The sequence below is a fragment of the Zophobas morio genome, unplaced genomic scaffold (assembly GCF_036711695.1).
Source record: "Zophobas morio isolate AGI-343-1 ecotype UQ-CSIRO unplaced genomic scaffold, CSIRO_AGI_Zmor_V1 ptg000031l, whole genome shotgun sequence".
NCBI classification, from domain to species: domain Eukaryota; kingdom Metazoa; phylum Arthropoda; class Insecta; order Coleoptera; family Tenebrionidae; genus Zophobas; species Zophobas morio.
Window position 1 is genome coordinate 2,620,915 of NW_026972136.1, and position 19,065 is coordinate 2,639,979.

The 19,065-nt window shown below is 31.8% G+C and overlaps 3 protein-coding genes and 1 long non-coding RNA gene across 7 annotated transcripts in view; 3 read left to right on the forward strand and 1 right to left on the reverse strand.

The window, feature by feature from the left end:
* LOC135139559 (uncharacterized) overlaps positions 1-10,215 on the forward strand; it is a 79,398-nt gene extending 69,183 nt beyond the window's left edge. For all 4 annotated transcript variants that reach the window (XM_064069849.1, XM_064069850.1, XM_064069851.1 and 1 more), the window contains 6 exons: positions 1,829-2,912; positions 2,961-3,191; positions 3,238-3,399; positions 3,447-3,521; positions 9,215-9,412; positions 9,460-10,215. In XM_064069849.1, the coding sequence (XP_063925919.1) occupies positions 1,829-2,912; positions 2,961-3,191; positions 3,238-3,399; positions 3,447-3,521; positions 9,215-9,412; positions 9,460-9,501 (1,792 nt within the window). In that variant the 3' untranslated portion in view covers positions 9,502-10,215. The remainder of the gene's footprint in view (positions 1-1,828; positions 2,913-2,960; positions 3,192-3,237; positions 3,400-3,446; positions 3,522-9,214; positions 9,413-9,459) is intronic.
* LOC135139562 (uncharacterized) lies at positions 9,770-12,147 on the reverse strand. Its single transcript, XR_010282177.1, has 3 exons — positions 11,906-12,147; positions 10,334-10,558; positions 9,770-10,276 (listed from the first exon to the last, which is right to left on the reverse strand). It is a non-coding gene; the product is annotated as an uncharacterized LOC135139562 (long non-coding RNA).
* LOC135139561 (uncharacterized) lies at positions 10,545-11,763 on the forward strand. Its single transcript, XM_064069854.1, has 2 exons — positions 10,545-10,701; positions 10,760-11,763. The coding sequence occupies exons 1-2, from the start codon at positions 10,545-10,547 to the stop codon at positions 11,329-11,331; spliced, it is 729 nt and encodes a 242-aa protein (XP_063925924.1). The 3' UTR covers positions 11,332-11,763.
* Positions 12,148-17,842: 5,695 nt separating the features above from the next.
* On the forward strand, positions 17,843-18,688 carry LOC135139513 (uncharacterized). Its single transcript, XM_064069773.1, has 2 exons — positions 17,843-18,095; positions 18,142-18,688. Exons 1-2 carry the CDS (start codon positions 17,939-17,941, stop codon positions 18,630-18,632), a joined length of 648 nt encoding a protein of 215 aa, XP_063925843.1. The 5' UTR covers positions 17,843-17,938; the 3' UTR covers positions 18,633-18,688.
* The last annotated feature ends 377 nt before the right edge of the window (positions 18,689-19,065 follow it).

Below are 19,065 nucleotides of genomic sequence, written 5' to 3' on the forward strand. Positions count from 1 at the left end.
AAACTGGAAAATCTAAAAATGCAATTAAAAAATAGGAACAGTTGAAACATCGAACGATTGTAAAATCGCAAAATCAAAATTAAAAAAAATATTGCAAATTCCTAAACTTGAAAAATCTAGAAATAGAAAAAATGGGGAAATTGAAAAATCGAAACATAAAAAAACGAGAAATGGAAAACCCAACAACTAATAAATCTAAAAATCGAAAAACTGAAAAATGATAAAATGAAAAATTATAACACTGAAACGTCGAAAAATTGTACCTTCGAAAAACTGAAAAACAAAAAAGGCAAAATTGAAAATTCGAAAAATAAAATATCTAAAATCTGAAAAACCGAAAAACTTTGTTCATTTTTGGAATTGTCGAGTTTTCAGTTTTTCATTTTTTTATATTTTTCAATTTTCGTAGTTTGGTTTTTCAATCGTTGTTTTCCAATTACGTATCTAATTTTTCTGTTTCCCGATTTTTCAGTTTCTATTTTACAATTAATCGATTTTTCAATTTGTCAACTTTTCGATTTATCAATTTTTCTATATTTCGAATGGTTCCGTAATTTATAATTTTTCAGTTTTTCATTGTTTCAATGCTACAATTTTTCGTTTTTTAAATTTTTCAGATTCTCAGTTCTTCCAAATTTTGAATTTTCCGTTTTTCGGTGTTTTTGTTAGCCAATTTTACATTTTTTCGTGTTTCAATTTTAGATTTTTTATTTTTCAATGGTACAATTTTTGATGTTTCAGTTTCCTGACTTTTCAAAATTTGAGTAAATTTGTTCATAAAATTGAAAAATCTAGAAATTGAAAAATCGAATAATAAGAAAATAATCGACAAATTGAAAAACCGAACAAGTGACGAATCTAAAAATTGAAAAATTGCAAAATTGAGAAATTGGAAAAATTGACCAATTGAAAAAAAAAACTGAAAATGATTTGAAAAGTGTCCAACAAATTGTGGGTACAAGATTTCTAAACTGACCTGACCTAATCTGATCTAACCTGACTTGACGTGAACTTGGCCTGGACCTGACCTATATTTGATCTATACCTGATTTGACTTGATCTGGAATTGATCTGAATTTGCATCTTGTTTGACCTGACCTGACCTAAGTTGGATATGACCTTAATTGGCCTGACCTGACCAGACCTGAATTGGCCTAAGCTGACTTGTCCTGACTTGACCTGAGTTGACTTGATTTGATCTGACTTGACCTGATCTAAGCGAAATATCACACAAGAATGGGTGCGTGATTCTATTTTCGGAAGCCGTTATTTCTACGAAAAGAATAATACCTTGAAGTTTCAAAAAGAATTAGGGGTGGGGATATATATCTTATCTTTGATATACATAACCTAACATTAATCATGACGTTACTGTCGTGCAAGTATTTTAGGAAATCTGATGGCTGCTCTTGAGACAACGAAAAAATAAAAGATTAAATTTTTTTTTTGAATAACTCTTTCTTCAAACAAATGTTAATTGGTGTTGTTTTTCTAAAATTTTGTTGTCATAATTTGATGAAAAAAAGATCGGCCGAAAAAGTTCTTCTTTATGGCCTTGATACACAAATAACTATTAGATTTACACTTTTGAGTTTTTAAAACTTGTGTAATAGTAGCTGTGAGAGTTTGAAACATTTTCATTGTTTCAAACTTTTTTGGAAAGTTCAGACACCCGTAAAAAATGTTTACGCCACCGCTGCTCTCGCCTCCCGCGTACCCGGTAAACACACTCACCTTTATCTCCAGTAAACAAACACTATCGCATGCAATCAATTCCGTCACTTTCCCAACCTCGTTAACGTCACCACTCATTCATGCCTCTTTCCAGCCTGACCAAAATGCAAATAATGGAGGACGTCCGCGAAGGTTGCAGCGTCCAGCCTTCCTCGCCCGGCCACGCCGAAGAACGCTTAAACAATGACGAAACCAGCAAAGCGACCGCAGACCCCGAGGAGAACGGCTTCGAAGAGGACACCTCCATGAACAACCACATCGACGACATACCAAAGAAAGAGCCCGAGGGCTCGGAACCCAAGGAAGACAAGTGCGAGCCCGAGAACGGCGACTCCACCAAACCCGACAACGCGCTCGAAGCCAACAACGTGAACGAGGAGAGCTCGAGCAACACCAGCTCGGAGGAGGCGCCCCAGAAGCGGAAATCGACGGAGAGCCAGGACTCGGCGAACAAGCGGCTGCGGATGGACATCCAGGAGAACTTCATCTCCAGGGATAAGATCTTGAACGAGTTCATCGAGATGGCGGACTGCGGGACCGTGGAGCAGCTGCAGGTGCAGACCGAGCAGATCCTGGCGGAGATCCGGACGCTGAACGAACTCGCGAAAGAGAAGGAGCGGGAGTGGAACAACATAATCCACTTGAAGAAGATGAAGGAGGAGCTGCTGTTGAGGATGCAGCGGAAGAAGCAGGTGATGTTGTTGAGTAGTGACAAGGGCGAGAACGGTGAAGTTCTGTTCGGTGAATCTCAGACAGATAGTGTAGGTGAACGGTTAAAGATTTCGAACCAAAGCATCCTCAAGGCTAATCTCACGAACCCGAACAAGACGTTGAAGATACCGAGCGCGGGGTTCGACAAGAGCAGGCACCGGAATATTCTCCCGAAGCCTCCGCAGTACTCTCAGGACTTGAACGGGTCTCTGGACTTCAGGCAGGGTCAGAAGAGACCGGTTCTGGACGTGCAGTCCATCATAGCCGACTATAGACAAAGACATCCCGAGATCGTCCCCCGAAGAGGACGCAGAATTCGCAGCTCATATAACGACAGCAAGAACTCAAATAACCACATTCTCAACTTCTCGTCTTTAGCACTAGGCTCGGGAGCTCAAGTCCACCAGAATCTACAAGGGTTGGATGTTAATAGCGAACTCGGGATTCTTCTAAACGCCATGGATTCGGTGAGTTGACAATATTGATGTTTGTAGTCAATACATAGTTTGTTGTAGAACCGAGTCGACTCGTCTAGACCTTCAAGTGCTGAGTCTTCCACCCCGCACGAACCCTCGTTCAAAGACATGCTGGTGCAGTTCGCCAAATTGTCACAAAGCGAGCGCCACGAGCTCATCCAGAACGCCATCAAGCCGCCGCCGCCGTACCCGGAAGTCACCGTTCACCCGGTGCCCACCACCACCACCGTAGCACCCACCAACTCCTTGCTCCATGGTATTTTAACAAAGGTACTTATTCGTCTTGGTGGTCCAGATTTTAACCTAAAAGTTGTAGAGTCCATCTAAGGCAAACACGAAGACTTCGTTCAGTCCGACGCTAGCCCGGCTTCTGACAGCTCCAGAACGAGGGAACGCCTCTCCAACAACCACAGCCATTGGGAATAATCTAAACAGCTCCGCGAATATGTCCATTTCGGAAATTCTTTCCACCAGCAAGGTACCAGTGGGTTTTTTTGTTAATCGAGGTACTATAGTGTGTTTTAGGCCAGGAACGAAATCACGATAACTCCAGTGAGCAACCAGTACGACTCGCCTCACAAGGGAAAGTCGATGACCCAGGTGAGCTAAAGCCGGTGGAACAAATTGGTATTATTGTTTTTGAAAGTTGGCAACCTACTTGAGGCCAATTATTAGAAGTCAATATAACTAGGAAACAGTTAGGTCGGTCAAAGATCCGACTTTTTCGTGAAAATTATGCAGCCATTTGTATTCCTATTTAATAATGAATCCAAGGCGGAACCGTGAGGATCACCAGAGTACTGTAGTATCACTGTTTAGATCAGCAATATAGATTTTGTAAGAAGCTTTGACATCTTTTACAATTTTTGGAAGATTCGTAATCCTTGTTTCCCCAATTTCTTAAATTTTGTTTTTGGAAATATGTCTATCAAAGAGTTCATGAACCAATTGCTGTATACCTTTAATTCCATTAAAAAGACCTCAATTAATTACAACAGAAAGACCTTTTCCGGGTTTGGACCGTAGTTTTAGAGAATTTGGCCCACCTTCTGGTTCTTCTGGAAAAGATTCAGCTCTTCTTTCCCGAATTTTCTGGAAACTTTTTTTCGTTCTGTCGTTTACTTTCTGATTTCTTTGTTCTCTTATCACCTATCTTTTTTTAATAAATTTTAATATCATTGATTTTTTGAAAATCTTAGGCTTGTAATAATTTTTGGAAGCTATCATTGGCATAAAGGCGATTTTTATAATGTTCAGTTGTTGTGGATGTGGTGTTCTAAATTGAAATTTGAATTTCGCGCTTAAAAAAAAAATTAAAAATGCAAAATTGTAAAACAGATACTCAAAAAATTGGAAAACCGAAAAAATATGGAAAAATTGATAAAAACTGAAAAATTGATCTCTAATAATCGAAAAATCGACAAATTGTATAACAGAAACTGAAAAAATTCGGAAATAGAAAAATTGGATGTGCAATTGAAGAAAAGAAAAATTGAAAAACCCAGAAACTACAAAATTGCAAAACGGAAAAATCGAAAAATTGTATAGTTGTAAAATTGAAAAATCAAAACATCGGACATTTGAAAAAAAGAAACAATGAGAAATTGAAAACTCGACAAAACGAAAAAAAAAAACCAGAGAATATGAAAATTTAGATTCATTCATTTTTCGGTTTTTCAATTTTTGGATGTTTTTTTTTTCAATTTCCCGTTTTTTTCTCGATTTTATAAATTTTCATTTTTCAGTTTCTCGGTTCCGTTTTTTTATTTCTCCTTTCTTAATTTTTCAGTTCTTCGTTGTTTCCATGCTACAATTTAATATTTCAATTTCTCAATTTTTTTCAATTTTTGAATTTTCCTCTTCCATTGTTTTGATTAGCCAATTTCATAATTTTTCCATTTTTGATTTGCCAATTTTTTATTTTTCAAAATTTGTTCATTTTATTGACAAATTAAGGAACGAAAAATCAAAAAATTGAGAAATTGGAAAATTAAACAAAAAAAAAATCGACTGCGAAACATAAAATTAAAAGCTCTAGAAGTTGAAAAATCGGGAAATTGAAAAATCGAAAAATAAGAAAATAATCGACAAATTAAAAACCCCAAAAGTTGATGTTTAGATTCATCCATTTTTCGGTTTTTCAATTTTTAGATGTTTTTTCATTTTTCGAATTTCCCGTTTATTTTTTTTCGATTTTATAGTTTTTCATTTTATCAATTTTTCGGTCTTTCGACTTTTTGGTTTTTCAATTTATTAATTTTTCAGTTCTTGGTTGTTTTAATGCTACAATTTTTCGTTGTTTCAACTTTTCGATTTTTCAACTTTTAATATTTCAATTCCCCAATTTTTTCAATTTTTGAACTTTCCTCTTTTAGTGTTTTGATTAGCCGATTTCCTAATTTTTTAATTTTTGGATTTTTCAATTTTCTATTTTTTATTTTCCAATTGTTCAGTTTTTGATTTTTCAAAATTTTCAGTGTGAATAAATTAGGGTTAATTGACAAATTAAGAAGTGAAAAATTGAAAAATTAAAAAATTGAACACACTTCCAAACCGTAAGAAATTGAAAAAATTGGGAAATTGAAAAATCGAAAAATCAAAAAGTTGAGAAACTGAAAAACCGAACAATTAATAAATTTATAAATCTGAAAATTGAAGAACGAAAGAGAGAAATTGGAGAATTCAGAAGTGGACAGATCGGAACATCAAAATTGAAAAATCGGTAAATGGAAAAATTTAGAATTTCTAAACTCAAAAATCGAACATTTGAAAAATCAAAAAAATGAAAAATTGACAACTCGACAAATCGAAAACAAAAAATAGAGTAATTGAAAACCCCAAAAATTGATGTTTGGTTTCACAGATTTTTCGAATATCGAATTTCCCGATTTATTGTTTTTCAATTTCTGGATCTTACAATTTTTCGATTCTATAATTTTCCGTTTTTTCAATTTTTCGGTTTTCCGACTTTTTTGTTTTTCAATTTCCTGACTTTTAATTTTTCAATTTCCGATTCTGAATTTTTCAATTTCGCCGTTCTAATTTTTCAGTTTTTCGTTGTTTCAGTGCTACAATTTTTTCAATTTCTAGACTTTTCGATTTTAGGGTTTGCAAATTTTCGGTTTATTGATTTTTTTATTTTTCAATTTTTCCATTTCTCCATTTTATTTGTTTATTGTTTTTTATATATGTATTTTGTATTTTTTTCTTTTGCCTACTTGTGGCTTATGCTGTTTGGCAAATATATATCTATTATTATTATTATTATTATTATTATTATTTCTCGACTTTTAATTTTTCAGTTTCTCAGTTTTTTCAATTTTTGAATTTTCCTCCTTCAGTGTCTTGTGTTTCACAATTTTGTAATTTTCCAATTTCTATTTTCGAATTTTAATTTTTCAAGTGTTCAGTTTTTGTTTTTTTACAGTTTTTTGACTTTTCAAACTGTTTACTTTGAATAAATTTGTTCATTTTATCGATAAATCGAAAAATTTAGAAAATGAAAAATTGAAAACTCGACAAATGGAAAACAAAAAATAGAGAAGTTGAAAACCCCAAAAATTGATGTTTGGATTAACAAATTTTTCGGTTTTTCAATTTTTAGATACTTTCATTTTTCAAATTTCCAATTTCCCGATTTATTGTTTTTCAATTTCTGGTTCTTACAATTTTTCTATTCTATAATTTTCCGTTTTTTCGATTTTTCGGTTTTCCGACTTTTTAGTTTTTCAATTTCTTAATTTTTAATTTTTCAATTTAGGATTCTGAATTTTTCAATTTCTCCGTTCTAATTTTTCAGTTTTTCTTTGTTTCAGTGCTATAATTTTTTCAATTTCTAGACTTTTCAATTTTACGGTTTGCAAGTTTTCGATTTATTGATTTTTTTAATTTTTCAATTTTTCCATTTTTTGACTTTTAATTTTTCAGTTTCTCAGTTTTTTCAATTTCTGAATTTTCCTCTTTCAGTGTCTTGTGTTTCACAATTTTGTAATTTTCCAATTTCTATTTTCGAATTTTAATTTTTCAAGTGTTCAGTTTTTGTTTTTTTACAGTTTTTTGATTTTAAATTTGTTCATTTTATCGATAAATCGAAAAATTTAGAAAATGAAAAATTGAAAACTCGACAAATGGAAAACAAAAAATAGAAAAGTTGAAAACCCCAAAAATTGATGTTTGGATTCACAAACTTTTCGGTTTTTCAATTTTTAGATACTTTCATTTTTCGAATTTCCAATTTCCTGATTTATTGTTTTTAATTTCTGGATCTTACAATTTTTCGATTCTATAATTTTCCGTTTTTTCCATTTTTCGGTTTTCCGACTTTTTAGTTTTTCAATTTCTTAATTTTTAATTTTTCAATTTAGGATTCTGAATTTTTCAATTTCTCCGTTCTAATTTTTCAGTTTTTCGTTGTTTCAGTGCTATAATTTTTTCAATTTCATTTTATCAATAAATCGAAAAATTTAGAAAATGAAAAATCGAAACATTGAGATTTTGAAAAATTAAACAAAAAAAATCAAAAACTTGCGAAACATAAAATTGAAAATTTTGAGAAGTTGAAAAAAATCGGGAAATTGAAAAACGAAAAATTGAAAAATTCCAAAATTGCAAAATTGGGAAATTGAAAAAAAAAACGAAAATCTGAAAAATCAGTTGAAAAATAGTAAAACTGGGGCTGAACTGAAAAATCGAAGAATTAAAAATTTGAGCAATTGAAAAAAATCGGGAAATTGAAAAATAAAAAAATCAAACAAGAAATTGAAAAACCGAACAATCGATAAATCCAAAAATTGAAAAACGAAATTATTGAAACATTGAAAAATTGCAAAATCGTAAAATTAAGAAATTAAAAATCGAAAAACTGAAAAATCGTCAAATTAAAACATCGAAAACTTGGAGAATCGGTTAATGAAAAAATATACAATTTCTAAACTCAAAAAACGAAACATCTAGAAGTGAAAAATCGGACGTTTGCAAAATCGAAAAACAGGGAAGTATCAACCAATCGAAAAATCGAAAATTGTAAAATCAAAAAATTATAAACTTAAAGAGTTTTCAATTTTTTTTTTTGATTTTATAAAAACGAAAAAAAATACAAATCGAAATCTTAAAAATCGATCGATTAATAAAATAGTAAAACTCAACAAATGAAAACTGAAAAATCGAAAAATTGAAAAACTGGAGAATTGAGAAAATGACAGACCAAAAAATCAAAAATTGAAAAATGGGAATATTAAAAAATCGTCTTCTAAAACAATTTAGAAATTGATAGACTGAAAAATTGAAAAATCTAGAAATGGAATCATTAGAAAATAGGAAAAGTTGAAAAACTGCTCGTTTGCAAAATCGAAAAATTGGGAAATTGAAATTGTAGCAACCAATTGAAAATTCATAAATTAAAAAAAACAAACTGAAAAAATCGAAAAATTGGAACACCGAAAAAAAATGAAAAATTGGAAAAGTTGACCATCGAACATTTAAAATCTGAAAAATCTAAAAATTCAAAAATGAAGCTGAAAAATGAAAAACGAAATTTCAAATATTGACACATTGCAAAATTGGGAAATTGAAAAAATCGAAAAAATAAATATTTGTAATCCCATTAACAATATCGCAGATCGTTATAGCAGATAGACCCTTTCCGGGTTTGGAGCATGCCAGTTTTAGAAAGTTTTGCCCACTTTCTGGTTCTTCTGGGAGCGATTCACGTTCATCCCTGACGTTTTCGTTCAGGTCCCTAAATTCCCGAAGTGCACAAACCGTTGAAACTGTCCAAAACTGGTTGTTCCCCAAACCTGGTGGAAGAAAAGCTTCCATGCCAGAAAGACCTTTTCCGGTCTTAGAGAATTTTGCCCACTTTTTGGGTCTTCTGGAAGATATTTACCTTCATTCCTGACCTTTTCGTTTTGGTCTCAAAATTTTCGGAAGGGACAAATCGTTGAAATTGTCCAAAACTGGGTGTTTTGCCAAACCCGGTGGAAGAAAGGCTTCCATGCCAGAATTATAACAGAAAGACCTTTTCTGGTCTTGAACCATGCCAGTTTTAGAGAGTTTTGCCCACTTTCTGGGTCTTCTGGGAGATTCACATCGTCATTCCTGACCTTTTCATTCTGGTCCCTAAATTTCCGAAATGGAAACTGTCGAAAACTCGGTGGAAGGAAGGCTTCCACACCACAGTTATAATTTCAAGCTTAGACTGTCCCAGTTTTAAAGAGTTGCCGATTTTCTGGTCCCTAAATTCCCAAATGGGCAACCGTTGAACCTCCAAAACTCAACTTAGTGTGTCTGCTCAGGAGGAAGACGAGGCCGAAGACAGCGCCGACCGGCTGGTGATCGACGAAAGCAGCGAGGTCCTGGACGGCAGAGGACGCGGCGACAACAGTTCCGACGCCGGCGACGAGGTCCCCCAGTGCCAGGGGTGCAACCAGAAGTCAGCTCTCTTCGTGTGCGCGGGTTGCGGCAACCAGTGGTACTGCAGTCGGGATTGCCAAGTAAGCGACTCGCTCGTTCGTTCCTCCGCTAACTCTTCTCTTTGCAGGTGTCCGCATGGGACGAACACTCTGAAGTTTGCTCTGGTTAAAATTCAAATCCGTTATTTTTATACTTGCATGGTAACAAAGTTATGCGTTCTTTAAGAATTAAAATTTGCACCAAACAAATTTGGTACCTGTACTAAAATTGATGCAATGAGATTATAGCATTCCTTTGAGAGAGAAATTCTTGCCTTGACTTTGTAGTGCTGTAGCTATGATTATCGTCACTGCATCAATGTGGCTTAAGTTCGTTTGATAGTAGAACCAAAGATATCCAAAGCTTCGAGTTCATTTCTGATGCATTTTTGCTACGAGTAGGCTATGATCCAAATTCAAACAGCATTTAAATCAAATGGAAACGCCGTATTTGAAAAGTTGTTATTTTGTACAAGAGAATTATATACGTATTTACAAGAAATGCCAAAATTTTGATGATCCAAACTGAGTTATTTTTATGGGAGTCGATTAGTTTGTGAGTAAGAAACAATCAATAGCCAGTGCAGAAATCTATTTATGTTACCTATAAATGTAGATTATCTTCCTATTTATGAATTTGTACTAGTCAGTTAAGTTGTAGTTACCCAAATGAGTTTTGCAATGTTCGTTTTATGTGTTGTGTAAGTGCCATTTATGTAAGGGTTGTGTAATTTTTTATGTTTCTATCATTACGTTAGGTTAGGTTTCTGTAAGATACAACACTGTGATATCCACTATTGGATCAACGATACTTAATTTAAATTAAAGCCGGTATCTTTCATAAACAGATTCGTGTTTTTTCTTGGCCACTTCATCCTCTATAAGTAATAGACCTGAATGAGACTGCTACAAAGGGATTAATAGACAGTGTTCGGATGACGAACAGTAGCAAAATCAACAAACCGTAACAGCGGTAATGGTCTGACTTTCCTGGGTCCGGTCCTGTGCTAGTTCCCCTTCGAACACGATCACACGACCGTCAACAAACTTCGTGCAGTGTTCGTCATCGTTCGTTCGGTGTCGTTCGCCCGAAACCAGTTCAATCGAATCGAACGCGTCTTCGCCATAGTGCACATAACCAAACATTGTTTTCCCTTTTACTTAGTCCCAGAGAATGATGAATCCTCACTTAAGTCACATAAACACAGAAAAATTGATAAAGTTAGTCAGTAAATACCCGGAATTGTACGACACCAGACACAAGGACAATGGCGACATGCATAGGAGGGAGAACACTTGGCAGCGAATAGCAAAGGAGTTAAATGTTAACGGTAAAGTATCCCTGGATTAAGTCCTACGAAAAAAAATTTCTGGGTACTTTGTCAACAGTCCAGCTATGCAAGGCCAAGTGGAACATCCTCCGTGGAGGCTACCGCCGGGTCCTGCGCAACAAGGAAACCTCCTTCGGGGGCCGCAAGTGGCGCTTCGAGGACGACATGAGTTTCCTGAAGGACTGCGTCATGGAAAGGCGGCGCCACACCACTCGTGGCACCGAGGATCCCGAAGGGGCCGCTCTGGACAACGAGGAGGAGTTCATCACGATTGTTAAGGAGGAACCAATGGAGAATTTGTATGATGGTTCGAGTGATAACATTCCTGATGAGGAGTGGGTCAGCACGGGGGTTGCTGGGGAGGCTGAGCAAACAGGGGACGGGTTTAAGGTGGCTAATCAGGGGGTTTCTGGGGTGGAAAGAGTAAGGGAGGTGGTGAAGGAGGTGGATTGTGTTACCCAGTTTTTTCTTTCCATGGCGGAGACTGTGAAGAGTTTGCCCTTGATCATGCAGGCTCGGGTTAAAGGGGAGGTGTTTAAGGCGGTGAATGCGGCCGAGGTGCAGTATTTGCAGGAAAAGGGTTGTTGCAGGTGTAAAGGGGATAAGAATATAGACCATACTTACAGTTAAAAGTTTGAGTTTTGGGTTTGGGAGTGCTTTAGGGTTACTTTTAGACTTTAGAGGGTAAAATTTATTAAGGGTCTATGTAGGTACTATTTTGAAGATATATCCATCCTGTCGTTAAAAACAGACCCTTTAGATGACTTTCTACTATTCTAGTTATTCTACTACTGTGGAATGTACATATCAATGTTAGAAAGTTTCAAAACATGTTATTTGAAGATAAATTCAAATAAATACGTGTGGACATACCTATAAGTAGCACTGAAAAGAGTATTTAGGAAACGGAAAGGAGACTTTTTGGGTCAAGAGCTATTTTAAGAACGTTAATAGAGTGTGTTATTTATGACAATTGCACGAAGTGTTATGGTTTTTTTATACACAAAAATGATGGCTTATTATTGGAAATAAAGTGTTTATTTTGAAAGAACTTGGTGTTTATATTGGAAAATAACCCTTTACCTACACAACTATTTCAAAAAATAAGAGTAGGAGTTAGAGAATAAAATCTCCAAAAGTGTTCTACTTGGAGTGTCCATCAAAAATTGATGACATCATTTAAGTTTTAAGGTGTATACCTTACCTATTATATTATATTGGAGGGTCAGATCAGGAATTGGACTTCTTGATTGTGTTGTCAAGTTTTGTGTACTTAACCTTAGAACACTCAGGAGACTGCATTAAAAGACTTCATTACAGCATTAAATGTTGGTACACTCTTAATCACTAACGATTTTCTTCTATTAAATTGGACGACTTATGGAGCCTTGGAGTACTCCACTCGTTTTATATAAATTGTTGGCGTTAGTAGGTACTACATGTGACGGTCTACGATACGAAAGTTACGAAAAGAAACACATTTATGGTTTTCTTTGTACAGGAGTGTAATGTTGGTTGTCTACTTCTCAGAAAAGCAGATTTTTTTTCTTATAGTTATAATATAATTTTTATGAGTTGATATTGACACTATAATTTACCAAGAGTACCATTTTTCTTCAGAAAAATTCAGTAAGCCGTTAGTAAAAGAAAAAAGGTACATGCTGCGATTTTTTTGAAACTTTTTTTGTTTTTTCGTTTACTATCTGAAAGATAGCTCTATTATCATGTAACCTCTTTTTAATTCATGTAATGCATTTTTGATATATCATTCAATCACACACTAATTTTTTGAAAATACTAAGTTTGTAATAAATTTTGGCAGTCATCACTGGCATAAAGGCCATTTAATAGTGTACTGAGTTAACATTTGAATTTCGAAACGACAAAAAAATACTGAAAAAGTCTAAAAGTCGAAAAAACAAAAAAATTAAAAATTGATAATCTAAATTTCGAAAAATTGAAAAATGGAAAAAGTCGGAAAATTTACACATTGGAGAAACGAAAAATTGAAAACGCCACAAACTGCACAATTGTAAAATTGAAAAATCGGAAAATTCACGTTTAGATTCACCGATTTTTTGGTTTTTCAATTCCTGATTTTGAAAATTTTGCGAATTTTCAATTTCTCAATTTTTAACTTTTTGATTTCTAGATTTTTTACTTTTCGATTTACAGATGTTATAAATTTTTTCGGCGGTTCAATGTTACGATTTTTCGATTTTACAATTTTTGTTTTTTTCAGTTTTCAGATTTTTCGATTTTCCAATTTTTCGATTTTAAAATTTTCAATTTTTCGTTGTTATAATGTAACTATTTTTCAATTTTACTAGTTTTAGTTTCAGTTTCTCAATTTTAAGTATTTCAGTTTCTCGTTTTTAAATTTTTCATTTTGAATTTTTATCACCCCATTTTTAATTTTGCAAATTTCTCGATTCTTTAATTTTTGTTTCCACTTTTCAGTCATACAATTTTTAGATTTTTCAATTTCTCAAGTTTTTTAATTTTTGAATTTTTCTATATTTCGGTTTCTCACTGTTTCGTATTTTCAGTTTTTGGTTAATTTAATGTTAAAATTTTGAGATTTAGAATTTCAATTTGAATAAATTTGTTGTTGATAAATTGATACAATTAAAAACGAAAAATCAAAACATTGGAAAATTGAAAAATTGAAAATATAAAAATCGAAAACTTGAAAATTCCTAAAACTGAAAAAAATCGGGAAATTGGCAAATCGTAAAATAAAAAAATCGAGAAATTGAAAAAATTTAAAACTGAAAAATCGAAAAATTAAAAATTGGAAAATCGAGAAATTGGAAATTTCAGAAATGGACAAATCGTAAAATGAAAAATTGAAAAATCGAAAAATTAAATAATCGGTGAATAGAAAAATTTAAAACTTGATGAACTTAAAAATTAAAAAATCCAAAAATGAAATAATTAAAATTCGCAAAAGTGAAAAAAATCGAATATTTGAAAAATGGAAAAATTGGAATGGAAATCGCATCAATAAATCGATTGTTTAATTCAGTGCTACAATTTTGAAATTTTACAATTTTTATTTTTCAGTTTTCCCATTTTTCAATGTTTAAATACCTTTATTTATCATTTTTTAACTTTTCAATTAATCGATTTTTTTACTATTTCTCGACGTTACAATTTTTCGAAGTTCCTATCTTACAATTTTTCGATTTTCTTGGTTTTTGCATTTGTTAATTTTTCATTTTTCAATTTCCCGATTTTGAATTTTGCAATTTCTCCATTCATAATAATTTTTAAGTTTTTTCGTTGTTTCAATGTTACAATTTTTCGTTTTCTAATTTATTTTAATTCTTGATTTTCTTCTTTTTCGATGTTCCGGTTAATCAATTTTACAATTTTCGAGTTTTTAGATTCTTTACTTTTTAAAATTTTTAATTTTTCAGTTGTTCGATTTTTTATTTTTTCAGAATTTCAGTTTGAATAAAATTGTTCATTTTACTGACAAATTAAAAAATTTAAAAAATGAAAAATCTGAGAATTGGAAAATTGATAAATTAAAAATAAGAAACTCGAAAACTTGAAAAATCGTAAAACTGAAAAAAAATTGGAAATTGACGAATCCAAAAATAAAAAAAATCGAGAAATTAAAAAAAATCGCAAAATTGGAAAATCGAAAAATTAAAAATTGAAAAATTAAGAAATTTTAAAACTGATAAATTGAAAAATCGAAAAATCATAAATTGAAAAATTGGAAAATTAAATAAATATAAAACTTGATAAACTGAAAATTTTAAGTCTAAAAATGGAAACAATAAAAGTAAAAAAATCGAATATTTGAAAAATGGAAAAATTGGAATAGAAATTGCATCAATAAATCTATTGTTTAATTTAATGCTATAACTTTTCAATTTCTCACTTTTTAACTTTTCAGTTTCCCGATGTTACAATCTTTCGGTTTTTCGATTTTTTTTATGTTACCATTTGTTAATTTTTAATTTTTCAATTTTTCGACTTTGAATTTTTCAATTTCTCCATTCTTAATTTCCAGTTTTTCCTTGTTTTAATGTTTCAATTTTTCGTTTTTTCAATTTTTCATATTCTCGACTTTTCATTTTCTCAGTTTTTTAATTTTTAATTTTCCTCTTTTTCATTGTTTCGATTAGCGAATTTTACAATTTTGCAAAGTTTGGAATTTTTAGTTTTTTAAAATTTTTAAATTTTCAGTTTTCAGTTGTTCGATTTCTCATTTTTAAATTTTTTGAAGTTTGTTAATTTTTTTTGGCAATTTGAATAACTTAAAAAAGGAAAAATCGAAGCATCGGAAAAAATCAAAAAATCAAAAACTTACCTACTAATTTGCTTAAAACTGAAAAAAAAGTAGAAACTTAAAATCAGGAAATTGATAAATTGAACAATAAAAATATCGAGAAACTGAAAAAATTGCAAAATTGGAAAATCGAAAAATTAAAAATTGAAAAATTAAAAATTGAAAAATTGGGTAAAATTAAATAACATAATCGGTTAATAGAAAAGTGGAATAATTAAAAAACCGGTAAAGTTAAAATATTAGCAATGGAAATTGTATTTAAAAATCGGAAAATTGCAACATAAACAAACAAAATTTGAAATTATAAAACTGAAAAATCGATAAAATTGAACGTTCAAACATTTGAAGGAGCGAAAAACTCAGAAACTGGAAAATTGAAAGAAGAATCGCCAAATCGAAAAATGGAAAAATGCTAAATTATTAAGATAAACAGAAACTGAAAAATCGAAAAATTGAAATATTAATATTAATTAATTGAAAATTCATAAATCGATAAACCAAAAAATTATAAAAAACAAACTCAAAAACAATAAAAACTAAATTGAAAAATCGAAAATTAAAAAATCAAAAAATGAGAAATCAATAAATCTAAACATTGAAAAATTGAAAATTCGAAAAATTGCAAATCAGAAACTTAAAAAGTGGAATAATTGAAAAATTCGACAATTATTGTAAGGAGAAATTATCAATTAAAAAATCGACAAATCGAAAAAGTGGAAAATTGAAAAACAGAAACTGAAACAACAGAAAATTGGAAAAATCGGACAAGTTTGAAAAGTCGAAAATAAATGAGAAATTTACATATTGAAAAATCGAAATTTAGGAAATTGAAAAATCGACAAATCGGAAAATCAAAAACCGAAAAATCGAAAAAATGCAACATTGTTAAACAGAAACTCAAAATATCGGGAAATTGTAAAACTAAAAGCTACAAAATTGTAAAATTAAAAATCGCAGAAATCAAAAGGGGAAAAGTCTAAAATTGCAAAATCATAAAATTGAAAAATCAAAAACGGAACAATTGAAAAAGTGCGGAATTGTGAAATAGAAACTGAAACAACTGAAAAATGGAAAAATCCGGGAAATTCAGAAATCGACAAATCAAAAACAGAAACTCAAAAAAGCGCGTTTGAAAAATTAAAAATAAGAAATCAATCACAAATCAAAAGGCAATTATTTAAAAATAAAAATGAATTGAATTCGCTTGCAACGGGCAAAAATTAAAAATTAGAAAAATTAAAAACTTGAGAAATTGTAAAATTAAAAAAATCGAAAAATAAAAAAAAATCGAGAAATTAAAAACCAACCGAATATTTGATGAACTTAAAAATTGCAAAACGACAAATGGAAAAATTGAGTAATTGGAAAATTGAGAAATTGACAAATCGAAAAATCAAAAATTGAAAAATCGAAAAATGGGATAATTAAAAAATCGAGAAAGTTTAAAAACTGACGTTTTCAAAAATAGTAAAATTGCAAAGAAAATTGTAAAAAAAAACAATTTAAATAGTAAAATGGAAAAAATTGAGCAATGATTCATTTGAAGGAGCCAAAAACTGAGAAACTGGGAAATTGAAAGAATATTCGACAAACTGAAAAATCGAAAAAATGAAAAATTATTAAACATAAACTGAAAAACGGAGAAATTGAAACATTAAAAAATAAAACACAAACATGAAATATGGAAAAATGAAGAAATTGTGAAATTGAAAAATTGACAATCGATAACAGAAACTGAAAATATCGGGAAATTGAAAAATTGGATAATTGAAAAACAAAAATTGAAAAACTAAAAACAACAAAAGTTTACAATTGAAAAATCGAAAAAGTGAAAAGTTGCAAAATCCTAAAAATTGAATAAACAAAAACGGAATAACTGAAAAATCGGAAAACTTGGAAAATTCAACAACCGAAAAATCAGAAATTGAAAAATCAATAAATCTAAACATTGAAAAATTGGAAATTCGAAAAAATATAACACAGACACTAAAAAAAATCGAATAATAGAAAAATCGAAAAATTGCACAACTGTAAAATTGAAAAATTAAAAAATTGAGGAGAAGAAATTAGAGAGACAATTGAAAAATCCGTAAATGAAAAACTAAGAATCCGAAAAATGTAAAATTGTAAAATAGCAACTGGAAAAACCGCCTTTTAAATATTAAAAATAAGAAATCAGTCACAAATCAAAAGGCGATTGTTCAAATAAAAATGAACTGCATTTGACGTCACAGTCCCCCCCCCCATGAATTCGTCAACACGTGTAATTTTTTTTATTGTTTGCAAATTCACAATTTACCTTAAGATTTTGAACTATTCATGTTTCTAATGCAATTTTTACAACAACAATGGAAAATATTTATATAAAAACACGTGGAAGAAATTCATTTATTCAGGCTCGACTTGTTTTAAATTAACTTTGACTTCATAAGTTCTCAGTCAAGGTTGAAAATAGTTAATTTATGGCATTTAAACTAATCTTTAAACGTTGAACGCTGTTAGAAGAAAGGACATCGTAAATTTTTATCTCATAAAAATTTTGTCCCCAAATTTTTCACTTTGACTTAGGAGTGATGTATTTTTGACTCAGATTTATAGAGAAATAGACTTGATTTATCAAAAAAATGTATAGGTACATATATTCTTCCAGCGTTGCCACATATTTGTTGATTTGAGCATAAATCTAAACAGACACCTCTAAAAAAACAGCTTGGAATATTACAATTTTCCTGTATCACCGGTTTTGTCATCATTTAACCACTACCAACTCCAAACGTATCGATCGTCGAGACGACCTTTCGCGTACGCAATTTATCTATCCTTATTTCTCGCGGCCTATCTACAACTCGCGCATGGTTGTCACGTCTTCCTACAACCAAATACTTCCCACCTGCTTGTGCGGTAACTCGTGCTTTGAATAAATCCCTTACAATGAAGACCATCAACATAAACACAGCACAAATAGAAGAACTAATAACCCTAGTAAGCAAACACCCAGCATTATACGACTCCAACAACATGGAATACGCTGATCAATACAAAAGAGACCTCATCTGGGAGCAAATAGGCAAAGAACTCAACCTATCAGGTAAAAAAAAACTATTTTAGCACTTTCAACTAAAGCCAACTTTAAGCGGACTTGTGTCGGGCGAAATGGACGATCCTGCGTTCCGGGTACAGAAAAGCTCTGCGCACCCGGAGGGCCTACGTCCGGAAGAAATGGCGCTTTGAGGATAATATGAGTTTTCTTCAGGATTGTATACAGAGTAGGAGGAGGAGGCAGCAGGAGCAGAGGCAAAGTACTGAGTGTAATTTGTCTGAAGATGAGGATGGTTTCGATGTGAAGATAGAGCCGGAGGAGGGGAATTTCGAGGAGGGTGTTCAGGAGGATGATAAGGCGAGTTCTTGCGATTCTGTCCCGGTGGCGGATTTGGTCAAGTGTTTGCAGGGGGATGGTGGAAGACTTGCGAGTGGTGGGGTGGAAAAAGATACAGTTACTCAATTTTTTTTGAGTATGGCGGAGACTGTGAAGAGTTTTCCGCTTTTGGTGCAGGCGGAAGTCAAAGCTGAAGTTTTTCGGTGCGTTAGCACTGCGGAGATTCAGTATTTGTCGGCGAAGAATTGAATTTATTTTTGTACCTGTATAGATAATAAAGAAAATGGGGGAATTGGTAGATTAAGGCGATGGGTGTTTGTGTGTTGGGTAATTCTCGTCCTAATAACCTCCAGAAAACACGAAAGAATCAAAGATTTATTGTGGAGGTACTTATGCTATTAAAAATTCTTGTGTTTTATTTTTATATTTATTACTCACAAAATTAACATCTTTGAGAGTAACACCAATAAATATGATTTTTTTTAATATAATATAATTTTCGATTTTATGTCCTAGAAATTTCGTACCATTTTTCTGTAATTGATATGAAAAATTGCAATTTTTGGATTTTTCAAAAATTTGATTTTTAAATTGAATATTTGGAAAATCTTGCTCTAGGATCATAAACATGTCGACATTAATATCCCATAATATTTTGTGGCTTTTTAGATAACTTTTTTAA